This window comes from Onychomys torridus, chromosome 8 (assembly GCF_903995425.1).
Source record: "Onychomys torridus chromosome 8, mOncTor1.1, whole genome shotgun sequence".
Lineage (NCBI taxonomy): Eukaryota > Metazoa > Chordata > Mammalia > Rodentia > Cricetidae > Onychomys > Onychomys torridus.
Window position 1 is genome coordinate 84,240,295 of NC_050450.1, and position 18,594 is coordinate 84,258,888.

The window sequence follows — 18,594 nt, forward strand, 5'->3', positions numbered from 1 at the left end:
AAGAAATGATCAGAAAATGCCAATCAGAAGTATCTAGATAGAAAGAAGCCTTTTCCCTGCCCCCTCCCCATTTTTCCTGAGAAAGCCTCACTGTGTAGTCCAAGTGGCTTTGAACTCATAACCCTCCTGTCTCAACCTCTCAGCTGCTGGACTACAGATACACATCATCACACTTTGCTAGAAATAAGGCTTTTTGTAAGTGAAGAATAAGACACTTCTCACCAGGCATGGTGGTGCATGCCTTTGATGCCAGCACTCTGGGGGCACATGCACACAGATCTCTTCTACATAGAGAGTTCCAGGCCAGCCAGGGCTATAGTCAGGCCCTGTCTTCAAAAACAAAACAAAAATTGCACCTTTTGGAAGCTGATAAATCTTTGGAATCTGAGTTCTCTGCTGTGCCTTTTTGGGGTAATTTGAGGCCATTGGTTGAAGAAAGGACTGAGGAAGGAGAAGAAATTCTCCACTTCTGTCCTGTTCCTACCCTCGGGGTCAGGGCTGAGGACTGGGCACACATGCTCAAGGTCTGGCTGTGAACGCAGAGGGACAACTTGGAAGACAATGTCTTGGTGTCAGGCGGCTGCTGTGACCAGCAGGTTCTGTACAGGAGTCTGAGGACCAATGGGCACTGCAGGTGGAAGGCTGCAGCTATGACGTGGAGAGGACAGACTCGGCCACTGTCAACACCATCCTACAGTGGCCACATTCAACCTCTGCGGGCAGCAGCAGCTCTAAGTGCACCCCAAATGATTTAGACAGGCTTCTCTGCTTGGACAGCTTACAGTAGAGACTATGTTCTACACTGTGAAACCTGAGCAGCACAGACACTCAGAGAGAGTGGCAGAACACATGGTCTTCAAAGATCTGCTTCTCTCTCGCTGGGAAGGCTTCGTCACAAATTGGACAATTCAAGAAATGGGTCTGCATTTGCTGCTGCTCCAAGATATGATCACAGACTCCATCGCCAAAGTCTGATGAACAGATGAGGCACTTCTTCATGGCAAGCTGGAAGAGCAGAGGTCACGTCCCAATGTGAGCTTTGCATCACAGACATGTCCCTCTATCTGGCTTTCCACTGTATTCTCAGTGCCTAACATAATTAGCACATGAAAGGTGCTCAGGAAATATGAACACACTCACACATGGAGAGGACGCCTGGGATTTCCTCTCACTCTGGGACTGAAAAGGTTTAATATCGTCCAAACAGTCAACACTGCTCTTGCCTGCAAGGAGCACTGGGCAGGCCTGGCTTGGTTAGCTGACCAGGCCACATCTCTTCCCCAGTCACTTGCCAATTTAATTTGCAGGAGAGCACCCTGAGCAATGCTGATGGAAAGCCGATTTCTTTTCCTCACCTCAGCGGGCTAACCCAGCCCTGGGCCCAGGACAGATTGTGCTAGCTGACCCCTCCTGCATCTATCAAAATGCACCAATCCCTCTCTCGTTCTCTGATGATTTGGAGCAAGAATTTCTCAGGGACTTTATATGTGAACAACAATCTCATGAACCAAATACTTACCGGGTTGGGAGCAGAACTTTCTTGGATACCTGAGGGGAATAAAAAGGATTTTATTCAATGAAAAACCTAGCATGTCTGAACACCAGCTGTGGTCTAGTAGATGTGTTCTGTGACCTTCACTGTGCCCTCTTTAACTATGCACAGAGATCTACGTGTGCCTCCAAGTGCTGGCATTAAAAGGACACTCCACCATGCCTGGCTGTTGTTACCTTTGGAGGATACTCACCATCAAAAATGTCTGCAGCAGGATGTGCCTGTCAGGCCTCTGTTTTATCAGATCTGTTGTTTTACATTTATCGTGTGTGTGCATGCGTGCACGCATGCATGCACACACACACACAGAAGGTCAAAGAACAGTCTCAGGTGTAGGTCCTAGTCTGCTTTGTCTGAGGCAGGGTCCTTATTGTTTGCCCAGGCTAGCTGGGCCAAGGGCCTCTGAGACTTTTCCTGTCTTGCCTCACATCTCACTGGAGGAGCGCAGGGGTTACAGAGGTGTGCTAGAGCACCCAGCTTTTATGTGGGTTCTGAGGACTCACACTCACAAAAGCACTTTACTCACTCAGCCCTCTCCCAGCCCAGCCTCTGGGTGATTGCTAGGCAGGTCCTCTAGGAGAGCAGCGGGGAGACAGCTCAGTGGTCACTGTGGTCCTAAGCGGCCCAGGGCAGTGGGGAGACAGCTCAGTGGTCACTGTGGTCCTAAGCGGCCCAGGGCAGTGGGGTGCCTCATGTATCATCAGTTACCATGACAACACATGGAGGGCGCTCCTTCCATATCATTTGTCTCAGCCCAGCTGACTGGTTTGAAGATGCAGATGACTCCATTGGTCCCCCACATTGCTCAGCCAGAAAGTCAGTTAGGGAAAATCTCCCTATAATTTTTATTTATTTATTTTTCTTGTTTTATTTTTGAGTAGGATCTTATTCTGTGGCTCAGGTTGACAGCAATCCCCCAGCCTCAGCCTCCCAATGTTGGGATGACAGGCATGAGCCAACGAGTTCAGCCCAATGTTGTTGTTATTTTGAGATGGAGTCTCCCAAAGCCCGGGCAAGCCTTGATCTCACTATGTAACCTGAGGATGACCCTGAATATCTAGTCCTTCTGCCTCCACCATACAAGTCCTAGGATTATAGGCATGCGGCACTATGCCCAGTTTCTAAGGTGCTAGGGATCAAGGCCAGGTCTTGGAGCATCCTAGGCAAGCACTGTACGAACTGAACTACATTCTCAGGCCCTCATCACTATCATTATTTTTTGTTTGACATAGTCTCACTATTATGGCATCTGGCATGGCCTCCCACTTTGTATTTGTGTGTCCGTGCATGTGCTCTGTGCAATACTCGCCCACATGTGCATGGGCGGCCAAGGTCCACATCAGTAGTCTTCCTCTGTGGTTGCCCCGCCCCCTCAAGTCCTGGGGGCTGAATCTTGGGTCTTCATATGTGCTAGGCAAGTGCTCTCTGCTACGACCCCAGCTGTTCTATCTCATTCTTTGAGACAATTCTATCTCATTGAACCTGGGCTCACTCACTAGCTACAATGGCTGGTCAGCAACCTCTGGGGTGCTCTGATCTATTATCCTCCTTGTGCATGAACTGAAGGCACATGCCACTGCGGGGCTGGGGACCTGAACTCGGGTCCTCAAGCTTATGCAGCAAGCACTTTACCCACTGAGCCAGCTCCCTAGGCTTAGCCTTCCACTTGTTCCTTTCCCATGAGGCTGCCATGCTGGAAGAGTGACAGAGAATATAAACGTGTTCAAATATTTTAAAACAAAGACAAAAATTGTTCTTGCCTCTTGCAAAGACCTGGTTCTGACTTTAAAGAAGATGTTACTGCTTTAAACCAGGCAGAAACCAAATGAGGACCTGCATTAGCTTTGCAGACAGCAGGGACAGCCTCCCACGTGGAAGGGACAAGTTACTTCACATCCTTCCTCTTTCCTGCCCATCAGGTCTCAGTGGAGCACACCCCTGTTCGTTGTCCTCAGCTGGGCCATCAGGGGGCTGCCGGAACTATGGGTTTCTGGGAGGCACAACCTGCCTCTAGCATTTCCATTTCCAAAACTTAATTAGCTTCCTCTCCTTTGTATGTGTGCATTTTCTACAGAAAGACATTTCTCTGATTTATATTTGGAAGGTAGCCATGGGACTCAATTTGTGCCTGCTGCCTCTAGGCAAATGATCTGATTTGTGTCTTCTGGATTCAGATTTATTTCTCAATTAACACTTTTTTCCTGCCATCTTTCTTTCTATTGGGTCCTCAGCTTCTGCCCAGCAAGTCTTAACAATGCTAGCTTTAATTAGCACCACACACACACACACACACACACACACACACACAATTAGTGGGGGAAAAGGATGTTGGCAAGGGCCTTCCAGATAGAATGGGAAAGTTGTCGTACCAGAATATGGGTTTCCGTACACAAGGCCTGGGTTTTGCCTACCAGCTCCTTGATCTGAAGAATGCATTTGGTGCGGCAAAGAGTCGCCTTGGAAGCCCATGTAGTTCATCAGTCTGTTGTTCTCCTTCTTCAGGATCTGAGGACAGAAAGATTTACAGACACATTGATAGACAACAACAAAGAACTGCTGCAGACGCCCACTAAGGTAGTTCCCAGTGAACCGTGTGACCACTGACCACAATTATTAAATTTATATCTGAGTTTAGCTATCTGGACTGAGTTGGTATGTTCTAAGTTTTTAGTGTGTGTGTGGTGGAGGTGGGGCATGTCCGTGCCATAGTGTGGCCATGAGATTGGAGGTTAGAGGACACTTCTGCGGAGTTGTTTCTCTTCTACTTTAGCATGGGTTTGGGGATGACTCAGGTCACCATGCTTACGTGACAAATGCCTTTACCGGATGAGCCATCTTGCTGGCCCATTCTCTGTTTGATACAGGGTCTCATGTAGCTCAGACTGGCCCTGAACTTGTATGTATGCAGCTGAAACTTTTAATTCCTAGTTTTTTATTTTTGTATTTTTTATTTCTTCTTCTCTTTTCTTTCTTCTCTTTTTCTTTCTTTCTTTCTTTCTTTCTTTCTTTCTTTCTTTCTTTCTTTCTTTCTTTCTTTCTTTCTTTCTTTCTTTCTTTCTTTCTTTCAAGATTTATTTATTATGTACACAGAAGAGAGTGCCAGATCTCATTACAGATGGTTGTGAGCCACCATGTGGTTGCTGGGAATTGAACTCAGGACCTCTGGAAGAGCAGCCAGTGCTCTTAACCCCTGAGCCATCTCTTCAGCCCCAAGACTGTTTCTCTACATAACTCCAGCTGTCCTGAAACTCAGGGATCTACCTGTCTCTGCCTCCCGAGTGCTGGGATTAAAGGCCTGTGTTGCCACCCCTGGCTAAGTTCCTGGTTCTTATGGCTGGACAGAAGGCTTAATGGTTAAGAGCCTGTGCCGCCCTTTGATTCTCAGTAGCCACCTGTAACTCCAGCTCCAGGAGAATCAGAGGCCTCTGGCCCCAAGGGCACCTGCACTCACATGCACACACCCACACATTTACATGACCCATACATAAAAACAAGCCCCTGCTTCTCCTGCTTGTGCTGTCTCCAGAGTGCTAAGAGCACAGGATGCACCACCATGCTGGCTTTGTACTACAGTTCTGGACAAAACTTCCAAACAGCAGACTCTTTCTTGGCGCAGTGGATTGTGCTCTATACCCTGCCCCCACTTCCATCTAATCCAAGAGAATAGAAGACCAGAAACAGACCCCCCAAAGGCTTTCTGTAATCTCCAAACACATCAGCCAAATAATAAAACCCAGATCAGCAATTCTCAAGGGGTTTATTGCTTCTGTATATGGAGTTCCAGTGTGCTGGATGGGCTGCTTATGGAGATGGGCTGTGAGGTGCACACGGCCAGCACTTCTGAGCTATGTACTTTAAGATGATTTTCTGGGCCAGGCGGTGGTGGCACACACCTTTAATCCCAGCACTCGGGAGGCAGAGGCAGGCGGATCTCTGTGAGTTCGAGGCCATCCTGGGCTACAGAATGAGTTCCAGGAAAGGTGCAAAGCTACACAGAGAAACCTTGTCTCGAAAAACAAAAAAACAAAACGAAACAAAAAAAAGGATTATTTTCTGGGTACAGTGAGACCCTGTCTCAAAACAACAACAACAACAACAACAACAACAACAACAACAACACAACAAAACACAACAAATTAATTAAGGCCGTGCATTTTGTTATGTTGTCTTTCTTGTCCCTTTGTTGTTGTAAGTTTACTAGTTTTAAGTACTAATGACACTCGGGACAGAGACAGCCCAGAAGGCTTCCAGAAAGGGCAGCAATGGAGCAGTGAGAGGTGCCAATCTAGAAACAGCAGCAACAGCCACTTGGACAACTGTCCTTGGATGCTGGGCATGAGATGACTTCAAGTGGAATCATTTTATTTGTTTCGGCCAATAGCTCAGTGTTAGCACACACAGAGAGTTAATATTGGATTGGTAAGGAAATGAATGGTCACCATGGCCATGACCACCAAGGCTGCTTCTTGTGAGATGACTCCTGTCATGCTAAGTAAGTTTAAGTAGAACAGAGAGAGAGAGTGTTTATGTGCTGGACTCGGTGTTATATGCTTGTAATCCTAGTATTTGGGAGGCAGAGACAGGAGGATTGCTTCCAGTTCAAGGCCAGGCTGGACTGCATATCGAGACCTTCTTTTAAAACATCAAAAAATAATTTAGAAAGGAGGGTTTTGGCTTAACCAAGCTGGTAGAGTGCTTGCCTGGCATGCACAAAACTCCCTGGGTTCGATCCTCGCACCACATAAACTAGGTATGGAGTGGATGACTGTCATCTCAGCACAGGGCAGGTGGAAGCCATGGGTTCAAGAAGTCAAGGTCATTTTCAGTTCATGGCAAATTTGAGGCCAGCCAGAGCTACAGGTGACCCTGTCTCAAAAACAAAAACAACAAACAAATCCCAGGATCTTGTGGTATGTTAGACAGCTTTGTTTATGAGTAACTGCATCACTGGGAAAGGGCCTTCTCTTCAACCTCCTACTTTACTACCACACCTCTGAGCTAACCTGATCTCTCTCTCTTGGTTTTGTTGGTTTTGTTTTGAGGGTTTCTCTGTGTAACAGCTCTGGCTGTCCTAGAATTTGTAGACCAGGCTGGCCTCAAACTCACAGAGATCCTCCTGCCTTCTGAGTGCTGGTTTAAAGGCATCCGCCACCACCACCAAGTTTATTTGAATATTTTGAGACAGGGTCTCTCTCACAATGTAACCTCGGCTGGCCTGGAACTCACACTGTAGCCCAGGATGGCCTCAAACTTGAGCTAATTGTGCCTTACCCTCCCAGCAGCTGGAATCACAAACATGAGCTATCCCCCAGCCCTTCCCTCTGAAATCTTGGGATTTCTTCCTTCCTTCACACTTACATTGTTCTCTCTGTCTAGTCTCTCCTTCTCTCTCTTCAGAACGTCAGACACAATCTTGTTGTCACTTAGCTTTCTAGACAGGTCAAAGTTCTCATCCTGTCAACAAAGACATTGCAGTTAGGATCTTACTGAAATGGAGCCCCAAGGAAGATTGCAGAGGAGCTGGCTTCCAAAGGGAGGAGGGCTGAGGTGGGGGAGAAGGGAACTCTGGGAGGTGGGAGGGGGCTGGGGACCTAGCCAAAGGCTGGACAGCTTGAACAGGCATGGCGATGTCAAGGTGTTTCAGTTAAACTGGCAGGGTAAGAGACTAGAGAGGCAAGGCAAGCTCGAGGTAGACCTTTTAAGACTGACATATCAGAGGTGAAGACAACTAGAACCTGGAATCCTTCCCAGAATGACAGGACCCTATTAGTTCTGAATGGACACCTTACTCCATGGGCCTGAGGCATTCTGATCTGGATTGGAAGGACTTTCTCCCAGGTTCCACAAGGTACACAGCCTGGGCTCTTAACTCCCCAGGATGATAGTTGACTCAGCTAGTTTCATGTTTCGGTACTTGCCATTTTTTGCTTGTACACGTACACATGCATACATCTCACAGACACACTTCAGCTAATCCTACAAGTTGTGATTTTTGTTGCATGATTTTTTATTTGAATGCTGGTGCCCAAACTGCTGTGCGCTTCTAGCCGACCCTGAGGTAATCGAGAGGGTCTACCCGATGACAGTGCCGATGTCAGGCTTCTTGCTCCCCATCCCCACTGGCTCCTGTTGGCTCTTCTGGTCCTGCTTCACTTCCTCAAAAGGCAGAAATAAGAAAGGACTCTCTGAGTCTGCACCAAACCTCCTTAATCATTACAGACACTTTCCCTGAGATCCATGAATAGGCCTGTGTCCCCAGGGACTTTCCCCATGCCCAGGTTGGCTTCTGGTCTCTTAATGCCACCCCTCTCTTTTTAGGAAGAAAAAGCCCTTCTTAGTGATGGTAGATATCTTCTGGGCTTGGTCTAAAAACCTGACTTTCACGTCCCTTGCTCTCCGGGTCCTTTAACTGCCACCTACCATTGCGGAAGCCCTGAGTTGCCTGATCTGTCTGTGGAGACGCTGACACTCTTTGTACTTCTCTAAGTAACAGGCTCTCCCGGCCTCTACCTTTGCCTTCAGGCGGTCAACCTCTCGCACTAACTCCTCCTCGGTTGTTGTCTCTTTGTTCTTAGGCTCCTGAAGTACAAGATACACAGTCCTTGCAGTTAGAGAGCTTTCGCAGGAGAAATAAAGATTATAATCAAGGGATGTAGTTCAGAGGTAAAGGCTTGCATAGCATGTGTGAGGTCCTGAGTCTGATGCCTAGCACCAAGTGGGGGAGTCCTTGGGTTTTGAAAAATTCCAAAAAAAAAAAAAAAAAAAAGCTAGATTAATCATAAGGAGGTTCAAATCTTCATATAATTATAGACTATAGATTCTATTTTTTCCCTCCTTCAACCCTCAAAAACACCTCACATATGCCTGGGAGTCGGGAGAGAAGTGGATGGAGTGAATGGAACAGGAGAGAAGAGCTGGGTAGTGGCTCAGTGGGAGAGTGAGCACAAGCTTAGCACAGACAAGCCCTGGGCTCAATCCCCGAGCGCTTGTGACCCACGTAACATGTGCAGTAGCTACTCAACCACCTGGCTGTAACACTACAGTGATGTGGGCTCAATGGTACCAGATGCTGCCATTTTTCAGAAGTGGGAAATGCGGTTTTGTGGCAAACGGTCTTAACTGTAAAGGTAGGTAACGAATTCAATTTCTTCAAGCCCCATCTCAGGGCTGAACTTAACCTGAAAGCTGTCGGTCTGCAAACCCTGTCCTATTTTTTACCTTTCATATTCGTGGTTTTGAAGACTGGGTCTCATGTAAGGTAGGCTGGCTTCGAACTTATTATGCAGCTAAGGCTGACTGTGAATCCCAGTCCTCTTGCCTCCACCTCCACGGCTGAGACTGTAAGAGTGAGCTAGCAAATATGCAGTATACACACAGTCAGTCAATTCTCAAAGACTGACCAAATATGACGGCCAGAGTGATGCAGCCGCAGTACGAGACAGTCTGTAGACACTTTCAGATGTCAGGATCCTCACCTTGTTTTTACGTCCATTCAGAAAACACAGATTTCAGTACCTGTCAGCCTCGTGAGCCCTCTTTTCCAACAAGTTATTTCAGGGAATTACTAGTTAATTAGGCTCTCATTGCTCTATATGTTCATATGGCTCTTTATAGTTATTAACTTGTTTGTCATAACAAATCTGGAGTGAGTTCCCAAAGATCTGTCCACTATGTGTCCTGATGTTTAATTTTCCATACTCGATCATTCATCACATATTAGACACACCCACCTCTCTGAAACATCTTTAAGATGGCAGATTCCCGGTCCTTTTGGATAGAAAGTAAACCCCATAGGTGAATGCTACCCTAATGCCTCATTGTCTTTTCCATCTCCTGAAAACAGCCCCTTCTGTCTCCTAGGCACCGCCCACAGAGCCATGCACAAACAGTTAACATGCCGTTAGCTCCTGCTGTTTCTTCCTCGCTGTAGTCTCTTTCTGCTTCATCTTTTCCACTGTCTGCTCAAGCTTCTTCTGCTGCTCCTTCTGCACAGAAAGAGACTTTAGTACCACGGCTGGGAACACAGGCACAGGCGCACGTGCGCACATACACATGCACACACTGAACTCATGAGCAAGCAGGATGCTGAGGAAGTCTTTTAGTTGGTGAATAACATCATGACATAACCTCATATAAGACGGCTTCTTTGAGCTGGGTGTGGTGGGTGTGGTGGTGCACACCTTTTAATCCAGAGCCAAAGAAGAAGAGGCAGCAGAAACTGAGTTCCAGGCCAGCCAGGGTTACATGGTGAGACGGTGTCTCAAAAAGTAGTAGTAGAGGTAAAGGCATCTTTTGAGCCCTTCCCCAGAGCCAGGAAAGAAAGCACAAGGTGTATTTTCTTGGGAAGGTTTTCCAGCACAGGTCTACCTGTTCAGTTAAACAGAGGGCGAGCTGGCTATTTTCATTCTTGAGACGCTGCAGCTGCTCAGTCATGTCTTGGTCTCTCAGAACAAGCTCCTCCATTTCTTTCTCTTGAGTTGACAGCTGGGCCTAAAGCAAAGAGCAGATTCCACAGTAAGACAAAGGAAAACTAGGAAGGAGCCATGTTACATGCTAACGCACACAGAAGCGAAGATGACCTAAGACTGAAAAATACATAACCTGGAATTTTAAGTCTGATGCTTGGACAATTCTGGTGTATAGTCTTGCTTGTCAGTTCTCATCAGCTGAGAGTTGTCTGTGAGAGGAGCACAGCACTCTGCACCTGTGGACATTTCTTTTCTTTTTTCTTTTTTTTTGCTTTGAGACAGGGTTTCTATGTGTAGCCCTGGCTGTCCTGGAACTCACTCTATAGACCAGGCTAGACTTGGATTTACAGAGCTCCGCCAGCCTCTGCCTCCCTAGTGCTGGGATTAAAGGCGGCACCACCACAGCTGGCTTCTGGAGAATTTTTAAGGAGGTAATAAAAGGGAAAGGCCACCCTGAGGGGCTTGGGCAGAACACAAGGGGAGGAGAAAGTTAGCCCAAGCATTCTCTGCTTCCTGGATGCTGTGTTGTGAGCTGCTTGCTGTCACACCCTCTCCACCACAGTGGACTGGAACCTCTTAGACTCTGAGCCAAACAAATCCTTCCTTTGTCAAGTTTTTACATCAGGTATTATACCACAGCATGAAAGTTGAACATCACAGCTGTGCTTCGAGGCACTTGCTACAAGGAGCTACATCTTTCTGGAAAATGACCTTTGGCAAAAGCATGCCGTCACTTACCTGAAGCTGGTCTACTCTGCTCTCCATCTTCTCGTTTTCTGAGGATAACTTCTGGTTGTATTCTTTCAGTCTACGGGAGTGGAAATGACTACTTATGATTCCAGATCAATTACCCCAGTACCTAAGTGACTTAGGACTGGCCTGGCCTAAGACAACAGTTAATCACCCACATACATGCCATAACAGGAAGTCGGGTTTTTTGTTTGTTTTGTTTGAAATAGGGTATCATGTAGCCTGTGCTTCCCTCCCTGGGCAGCTGAGGATGACCAATGGATTACAGGAATGTTCGGTCACACCCTACCTTAACAGGCAGTGCTAACCAACAAGTAGCAGCCGCTTCCATCCAAGGAGCGGGCAGGCATACTCACTGGAGCAGCTCAGTCTCCCAGCAGGCCTTCTGCTCTTCCATTTTCTGTTCTAACTTCTTACTGATGCTCTGCAGTGCCTCTAGTGCCTCCTGTGGAGTGAGACATGATTAAGAAGAGGCAGATCATTTTGAAGACAAGTTTTAGTATGTAAGCACTGTGGTGGTTTCATGAGCTATGTCTTTCTCAGGCTCAGGCGTTTGAACACTTGGTCCCTAGCTAGTGGAGCTGTTTGGAAAGGTTCTGAGAAGGTGCAGTCTTGCTGGAGGAAGTGTGTCACTGAGGGCAGGCTTTGAGGGGACAATCTTGCCCCACTCCAGTGTTCACTGCAGTCCATGCTTGTGAATGATGTGTGGTCTCCTGCTCTGGCCACCATCCCTGCAGTTTGCTGCCATGCCTCCCCACATGATGGACTCACCCCTTGGAACTGTAAGCCAAAGCAAACCCCCTCTTCCCCATGTTACCCCTGGCCAAGGTGCGCTATCACAGTAACAGGAGAATAACTACTCTATTAGCACTTTTAACTTAGTAACCACTTTCAAATACTGTATTAGTTAGGCAGAGCACTGCATAGAGAGAATGGCATCACTAAGGGGACTCCACACCAAAAGATACTTTTTTAATTTTCTTTTTTATTAATTAAATTTATTTATTTATTTTACATCCCGACTACAGTTTCCCCTCCCTCCTCTCCTCCCAGTCCCCCCCCCCCCTTTTCCTCTGTCCCCCCCCCCCCCCAGTCCACTCCTCCTCTGTTTCTGTTCAGAAAGGGTGGCATCCCATGGATATCAACAAAACATGGCATATCAAGTTGTGGTAGGACGTGTATTAAGGCTGGGCAAGGCAACCTAGTATGAGGAATAGGTTCCCAAGAGCCAGAATGCATTAGGGATAGCCCCTGTTCCCACTGTTAGGAGTCCCACAAGTAGACCAATCTACACAACTGTCACATATACGTAGAGGGACTAGGTCGATCCTATGCTCATGGATTGGTAGGATTAACATCTTGCCAAAAGCTATCTACATATTTAACAAAATCCCCATTAAAATCCCAACACAATTCTTTACAGACCTTGAAAGAACAATACTCAACTTCATATGGAAAAAACAAAAAGCCTAGGATAGCTTAAACAATCCTGTACAATAAAAGAACTTCCAGAGGTATCACCATCCCTGATCTCAAGCTCTACTACAAAGCTAGGTATAGTGTGGCAATTTGAATGTAGTTGGCTTCCATAAACTCATAGGGAGTGGCACTTTTAGAAGGTATGACTTTGTTGAGTAGGTGTGGCATTGTGGAAGGAAATGTGTCATGCAAGGGTGGGCTTTGAGGTCTCCTATGCTCAAGTTAGGTCTAGTTTAGTTTACTTCTTGTGGCATTCGGATCAAGGATGTAGAACTCTCAGCTACTTCTCCAGCACCATGTCCACCTGCACCCCACCATGTCACACTATAATGTAATAGACCAATCTCTGAAAATGTAAGCCACACCAATTAAATGTTTTTCCTTGATAAGAGCTGCCATGGTCATAGTGTTTCTTCACAGCAATAGAAACCCTAACTAAGACATATAGTAATTAAAAACAGCATGGTATTGGCATAAAAACAGACAAGTGGTTCAATAGAATTGAATCAAAGGCAAAGATATAACCATACCTATGGACACTTGATTTTTGACAAAGGAGCCAAAAGTATACAATGGAAAAAAGAAAGCATCTTCCACAAATGGTGCTGGCATAACTGGATGTCAACATGTAGAAGAATACAAATAGATCCATATCTATTGCAATGTACAAAACTCAAGTCCAAGTGGATCAAAGACCTCAACATGGTAGAGCGTTTGCCTAGCAAGCGCAAGGCCCTGGGTTCGATCCTCAGCTCAAAAACAAAAAACAAAAAACTTAAAAAAAAAAAAAAAAAAAAAAAAGGCTGGGTGGTGGCGGCGGCACACGCCTGTAATCCCAGTACTTGGGAGACAGAGGCAGGTGGATCTCTGTGAGTTTGAGGCCAGTTTGGTCTACAGAGCTAGTCCAGGACAGGCTCCAAAGCTACAGAGAAACCTTGTCTCAAAAAACAAAACAAACAAAAGAAAAAAAAAAAAAGACCTCAACATAAATCCAGTTACACTGAACCTGATAGAAGAGAAAGTGGGAAGTAGCCTTGAACACATTAGCACAGGAGACAACTTCCTAAATAAAACATCAGTAGCACAGACACTAAAAGACTAAAAGCAACAATTAAGTGGGACCTGAAACTGAAATGCTTCTGTATGGCAAAGAACACTGTCAATAGAAAAAAATGGCAGCCTACAAAATGGGAAAAGACCTTCATCAATCTCAAATCTGATAGAGAGGGCTGATTTCCAAAATATATAAAGAACCCAAAAAACTGAACATCAAAAAAACAAATAATCCAATTTAAAAATGGAGTACAGATCTAAACAGAGAATTCTCAACAGAAGAATCTCAAATGGCCAAGAGACGCTTAAAGAAATGTTCAATATCCTTCCTTAGCCATCAGGGAAATGCAAATCAAAACGACTCTGAGATTCCATCTCACACTGTCAGAATGGCTAAGAACAAAAACCACAAATGACTGGGTGGCACACGTCTTTAATCCCAGCACTCAGGAGACAGAGGCAGGCAGATCTCTGTGAGTTTGAGGCCAGCCTTGTGTACAGAGCTAGTTCCAGGATAGCCAAGGCTACACAAAGAAACCCTGTCTCGAAAATCTAAAAAGCCAACCCTCCCCCACACACACAAATGACAGATTATTCTGGAGATGATGTAAAGTAAGGGGAACACCCCTCCATTGCTGGTGGGAGTGCAAACTTGTACAGCCACTTTGGAATTCAATATGGTGGTTTCTCAGAAAACTGGAAATCAATCCACCTCAAGACCCAACAATATTACTCTTGGGCATATACCCAAAAGATGCTCAATCATACCACAAGTACACTTGCTCAACTATGTTCATAGCAGCGTTATTCATAATAGCCAGAACCTGGAAACAACCTAGATGTTCCTCAACTGAAGAATGGATAAAGAAAATGTGGTACATTTACACAGTGGAGTACTACTAAGCTGTTAAAAATAATAGCATCATGAAATTTGAAGGCAAATGGATGGAACTAGAAAAAAATCATCCTGAGTAAAGTAACAAAAGACCTAAAAAGACTTGGTATATACTCATTCATAAGTGGATATTAGCTGTAAAGTAATGGATAACCATGCTATAATCCACAGCCCAGAGAGGCTAGGTAATAAGGAGGGCACAAGGGAGGATGCTTGGATCTCCCTGGAAAGAGGAAATAGAAGAAATCTCGAGGGTGGATTGGGGTCAGGTGGGGGCGGGAACATGAGGGGTCAGGTTGAGGGGTGGATGGAGAGGGAGAGTATTGAAAGATATGACTGGAAAGGGGGGCATTTCAGGGTCAAGCAGAAACCTGGTGCAAGGGAAACTCCCAGGATTCAACAAGGATGACCCCAGCTAAGATTCTAGCAGTAGTGAATAGCAAGACTTCCAGTGGAGGGACTGGGACGCCGTTGTGAATCTTCACTGCGTGAAGATGGTCGCTGTGATTGGTTTTATAGTAAGCTAAATGACCAATAGCTAGGCAGGAGGCGTAGGTGGGACTACTGAACAGACAAGGGTCTGGGAAGAAGAAAGGTGGAGTCACCAGGTAGATGCAGAGGGAGCAAGACATGCTGGAGGAGAGGTAAAATTAAGATAATGTTAAGCTAATTTGAGTTAAATTCTTTCCATATATACATTTGTTGTTGTTTTGGTGCAGGGCTGGATAATCTAATCCAGGGCTCATACATGCCAGGCAAGCACTCTACTACTGAGTCCCAGCCTGTTCTTTCCAAATCAAAAAGGCTCCCATGGAGCCAGGCGGTGGTGGTGGCTCACACCTTTAATCCCAGCACTAGGAAGGCAGAGCCAGGTGGATCTGTGAGTTCGAGGCCAGCCTGGTCTACAGAGGGAGATCCAGGACAGGCACCAAAACTACACTGAGAAACTCTATGTCGAAAAACAAAACAACAACAACAGGTATCCATGGACTAGAGAAAACAGCACCTGCTGCTTGCACAGAGGATCTCCTTTCAATTCCCAGCATCCACAATGGAGGCCCACAAAAGTCTGAACTCTAGTTCTAGGCGATCAGGTTCCTTCTAACCTCTTCACAAACACACAAGCAGGCAAACATGTATACATGTTTTGATTTTTGAGATAAGTTTCACTATGTAGCCCAGGCTGACCTACTAAGACTAGGCTGGCCTCAAACTCAGAGGAACGGGGAGGTGAATCTCAGTGAAAGCCATCCTGGTCTATATAGCAAGTTCCAGGACAGCCAAAACCACATAGTGAGACCCTGTCTCCATAAAAAAACAAACAAAAACCTGTGTGTAGAATGGTGGTGGTACAGGCCTGTAATCCCAGCATTTGAGAAGATGAGGCAGGAGATTCTTGAGTTCAAGGCCAGTCTAGGCTACATATCAAGACCCCACTTTAAAAAAAAAAAAAGTGCTGGGTGGTGGCCCACACCTTTAATCTTAGCATACTGGAGGCAGAGGCAAGAGAATCTCTGTGAGTTCGAGGCCAGCCTGGTCTACAGAGTGAGTTTCAGGACAGCCAGGACTGTTTCACAGAGAAACCCCGTCTTGAAAAAAACCAAAAGAAAAAAAAAAGGGTAGGGTGTAAGGGAAGGAAGCCAAGGAAGCGGAAACAGCACTGGGTCAGAGACTCTGCCATCAGCTTTCATTTACATGCTCCAGGGTCACCTCTGGCCAGCATCCTACCTGCTTCCTCTCCAGCTCAGCCTGCGTGTCTGAGTGCTGCTGCTGGAGGCGGGCGCAGCTGTCTCTCAGCTCCTGGTTCTCTCGGAGAAGCTCCTGGTTGTGGTGATCGATCTCTTCCACCCTTCCCTGCAAGAACACCGCAGCAGCTTCATCCAAGTTCCCAGAGGGACTTCCCACAAGCTCCCGTGGTGAGCAGCTGAGTGATTCCCTCCCACTGGTGCCACACTGGCTTACGCCGCCAAGAACCGCCTCGCATGTGAAGGGAAGGGGCAACATCGCATGCCTGGGTTATCGTAGAATTAAGTTTGCTTTTGCCAGGAGACAGAGACCAGCAAACCTAAGGCCAGAAGTTATGAGGGGCTGGGAGGTGTTGGGGCACGCCTTTAACCCCAGCTTTCAGGAGGCAGGCAGGGGCAAGCAGACTTCTGTGAGTTTGAGGCTAGCCTGGTCTAAGGAATGAGTTCCAGGACAGCCAGGGCTACACAATGAAACCTTGTCTGGGGGGTGGGGGGAGAATGTTATGAGTGACACTGGGCACAGTGGCGCATTCCTGGAATCTTAGAATTCTAGATGCTGAGGCAGGAGGACTGCCCTGAATTCTTTGCCAGCCTGAGCTATAGTGTGAGGTTCTGTCTTTTTTTGTTGTTGTTGAGGTTCTGTCTTAAAAAAAAAAAGGTGGTGCGGGGGGAGGGGGGAGCTGGAGAGATGGCTCAGTGGTTAAGAGCACTTACTGCTTTTCCAGAGGACCCGGGTTCAATTCCCAGCACCCACATGGCAGCTCACAACTGTCTCTAACATCCTCACACATGCATATATGCAGGCAAAATACCAATGCAAATGAAATAAAAGCAAGCAAGCAAACAAACAAACAAATAAAAGCTGTTATAGCTAAAGGAATTGAATAGTTACAGAAGTTCCAGAGAAGGGAGAACTCATGTTTTGATTTTTTAAAAATTATTCCCAAGTCATCCCTGAGTGGGTTAGAGTGATATCATATGATTTTCCCCAACAATATCTATCTATAGCCATCCTGTAGAGTCACCCAAGCTGGAGCGCCCATGCTACAGAAGGGAGATGATTACAGACCTTAGTGGTGACCACCACTATGTCCTCCTCACTTTCTGCACGGAACTGGAAAGGGATACTTGCTCCCCGGACCACGCCATCTTGATCCACATAGCAGAACTGGTAATGCTCATCGTCCTTGGGCAGATAATAAGCTGGAAGTGGAATGTGGTTTTTAATACAAAATAGGAGCTATCCCATTTAAAACAAAACCAAAAACTGTCCCAGGAAACTCAAGGAGATTAATTAGCCTTGGCCAGAGTTCTCAGCGCCTTTGCCCTAGTATTTCCTACCTTTGAACTGGACCTCCTGCTGCCTGGCTGATTCCTTGTTTAGGTCACTGGGCAAGGCAACCCACATGAAGGTGTAATACTCCCGGGTTGTCTTCCATCCCACCTGCAATGACAAGAAGGTCTAATTCAGCACTGATGGAAATGGATGAAAAAGTCTTATTTGGACCATGATTTCTTAAAATGCATTTAAATTTATTTACACTGAAGATAGAATGAATTCATTATGACCAGAACATGTCTTTTGGCTTGTGGCTATTAGGTGGGAAAACATCTAATACAGCGGTTCTCAACTTGTGAGTCCTGACCCTTTTGGCAAACCTCTATCTCTAAAATATTTACATTACCATTCATAACAGTAGCAAAATTATAGTTATGAAGTAGCAACGAAAATAAATTGAGGTATACAAACAACTCAAAATTCCAGTTAAGAAGGGAATTAAACTAACTCAACACCCATTACAGGAGCGCCAAAATTTATCCTCAAGTCACCAACCAGTGGAGGTAGCTCATACCTCTAGTTCTGATACCTGATAATCTAAAGCAGGAGGATCGCTATGAGTCTGAGGCCAGCCTGGACTACATCGTGAGTTCCAGAACAAATCAAATCAAACCACCAAACTAACTGATTATCCAAATTGACACAGAGCATACACAGTACTGGTTAAAAAATGTTTTGAGAGGAGGCAGTCATAACGATGCCTGCCCATAATCACAGCTACATGGGAACCTGAAAGACTAGGAGTTTGAAGCCAGCCTTAGCTACATAGCAAAACCTTGTGTGTCTGTGTATTTATGCACGCATGTGTGTACAAGTGTATATGCTTGCATATAGAGGCCAGAGGTCCACACCAGCTGTCTTCCTCAATCGTTCTCTTTATCTTGTTTTTGTTTGGTTCAATACAGGATCTCACTGTGTAGCTCTGGCTGTCCTGGAACTCACTCTGTAGACCTGGCTGGCCTCGAGCTCACAGAGATCCACCTGCCTGTCTCCCAAGTGCTGGGATTAAAGGTGTGTGTTATGGGGCTGGAGAGTTGGCTCAGCAGTTAAAAGCACTAGTGGCCCTTCTAGAGGACCTGGGTTCAGTTCCCAGCATATACTTGGCAGCTCACAACTGTCTGTAACTCAAGTTCCATGGGATCCAACACTCTCACACAGACACCAGGCAAAGCACCAATCAATGTACATCAGATAAAAATAAATAAGTCATTTTAAAAAAGGCATGCGCTACAATGCCCTGCCCTTCATCTTGTTTTTATTTACACACATGTGTGTTGTATGCTCCCACATATGCACAGAGGTCAGAGCCGTTG

The 18,594-nt window shown here is 46.1% G+C and overlaps 1 protein-coding gene across 3 annotated transcripts in view; it reads right to left on the bottom strand.

Annotated features, from left to right (window-relative positions):
• Positions 1–302: 302 nt before the first annotated feature.
• The window catches only part of Calcoco2 (calcium binding and coiled-coil domain 2), a 32,529-nt gene continuing 14,237 nt past the window's right edge, over positions 303–18,594 (bottom strand). For 2 of the 3 annotated variants that reach the window (XM_036197404.1, XM_036197405.1), the window contains exons 3-13: positions 17,284–17,386; positions 17,012–17,145; positions 15,926–16,051; positions 11,127–11,215; positions 10,759–10,828; positions 9,920–10,042; positions 9,451–9,537; positions 6,911–7,006; positions 3,922–4,057; positions 1,520–1,548; positions 303–1,005 (exon numbers count right to left, since the gene is read on the bottom strand). In XM_036197404.1, the coding sequence (XP_036053297.1) occupies positions 829–1,005; positions 1,520–1,548; positions 3,922–4,057; positions 6,911–7,006; positions 9,451–9,537; positions 9,920–10,042; positions 10,759–10,828; positions 11,127–11,215; positions 15,926–16,051; positions 17,012–17,145; positions 17,284–17,386 (1,170 nt within the window). In that variant the 3' untranslated portion in view covers positions 303–828. The remainder of the gene's footprint in view (positions 1,006–1,519; positions 1,549–3,921; positions 4,058–6,910; positions 7,007–9,450; positions 9,538–9,919; positions 10,043–10,758; positions 10,829–11,126; positions 11,216–15,925; positions 16,052–17,011; positions 17,146–17,283; positions 17,387–18,594) is intronic. The other variant, XM_036197406.1, reaches the window with a different exon arrangement.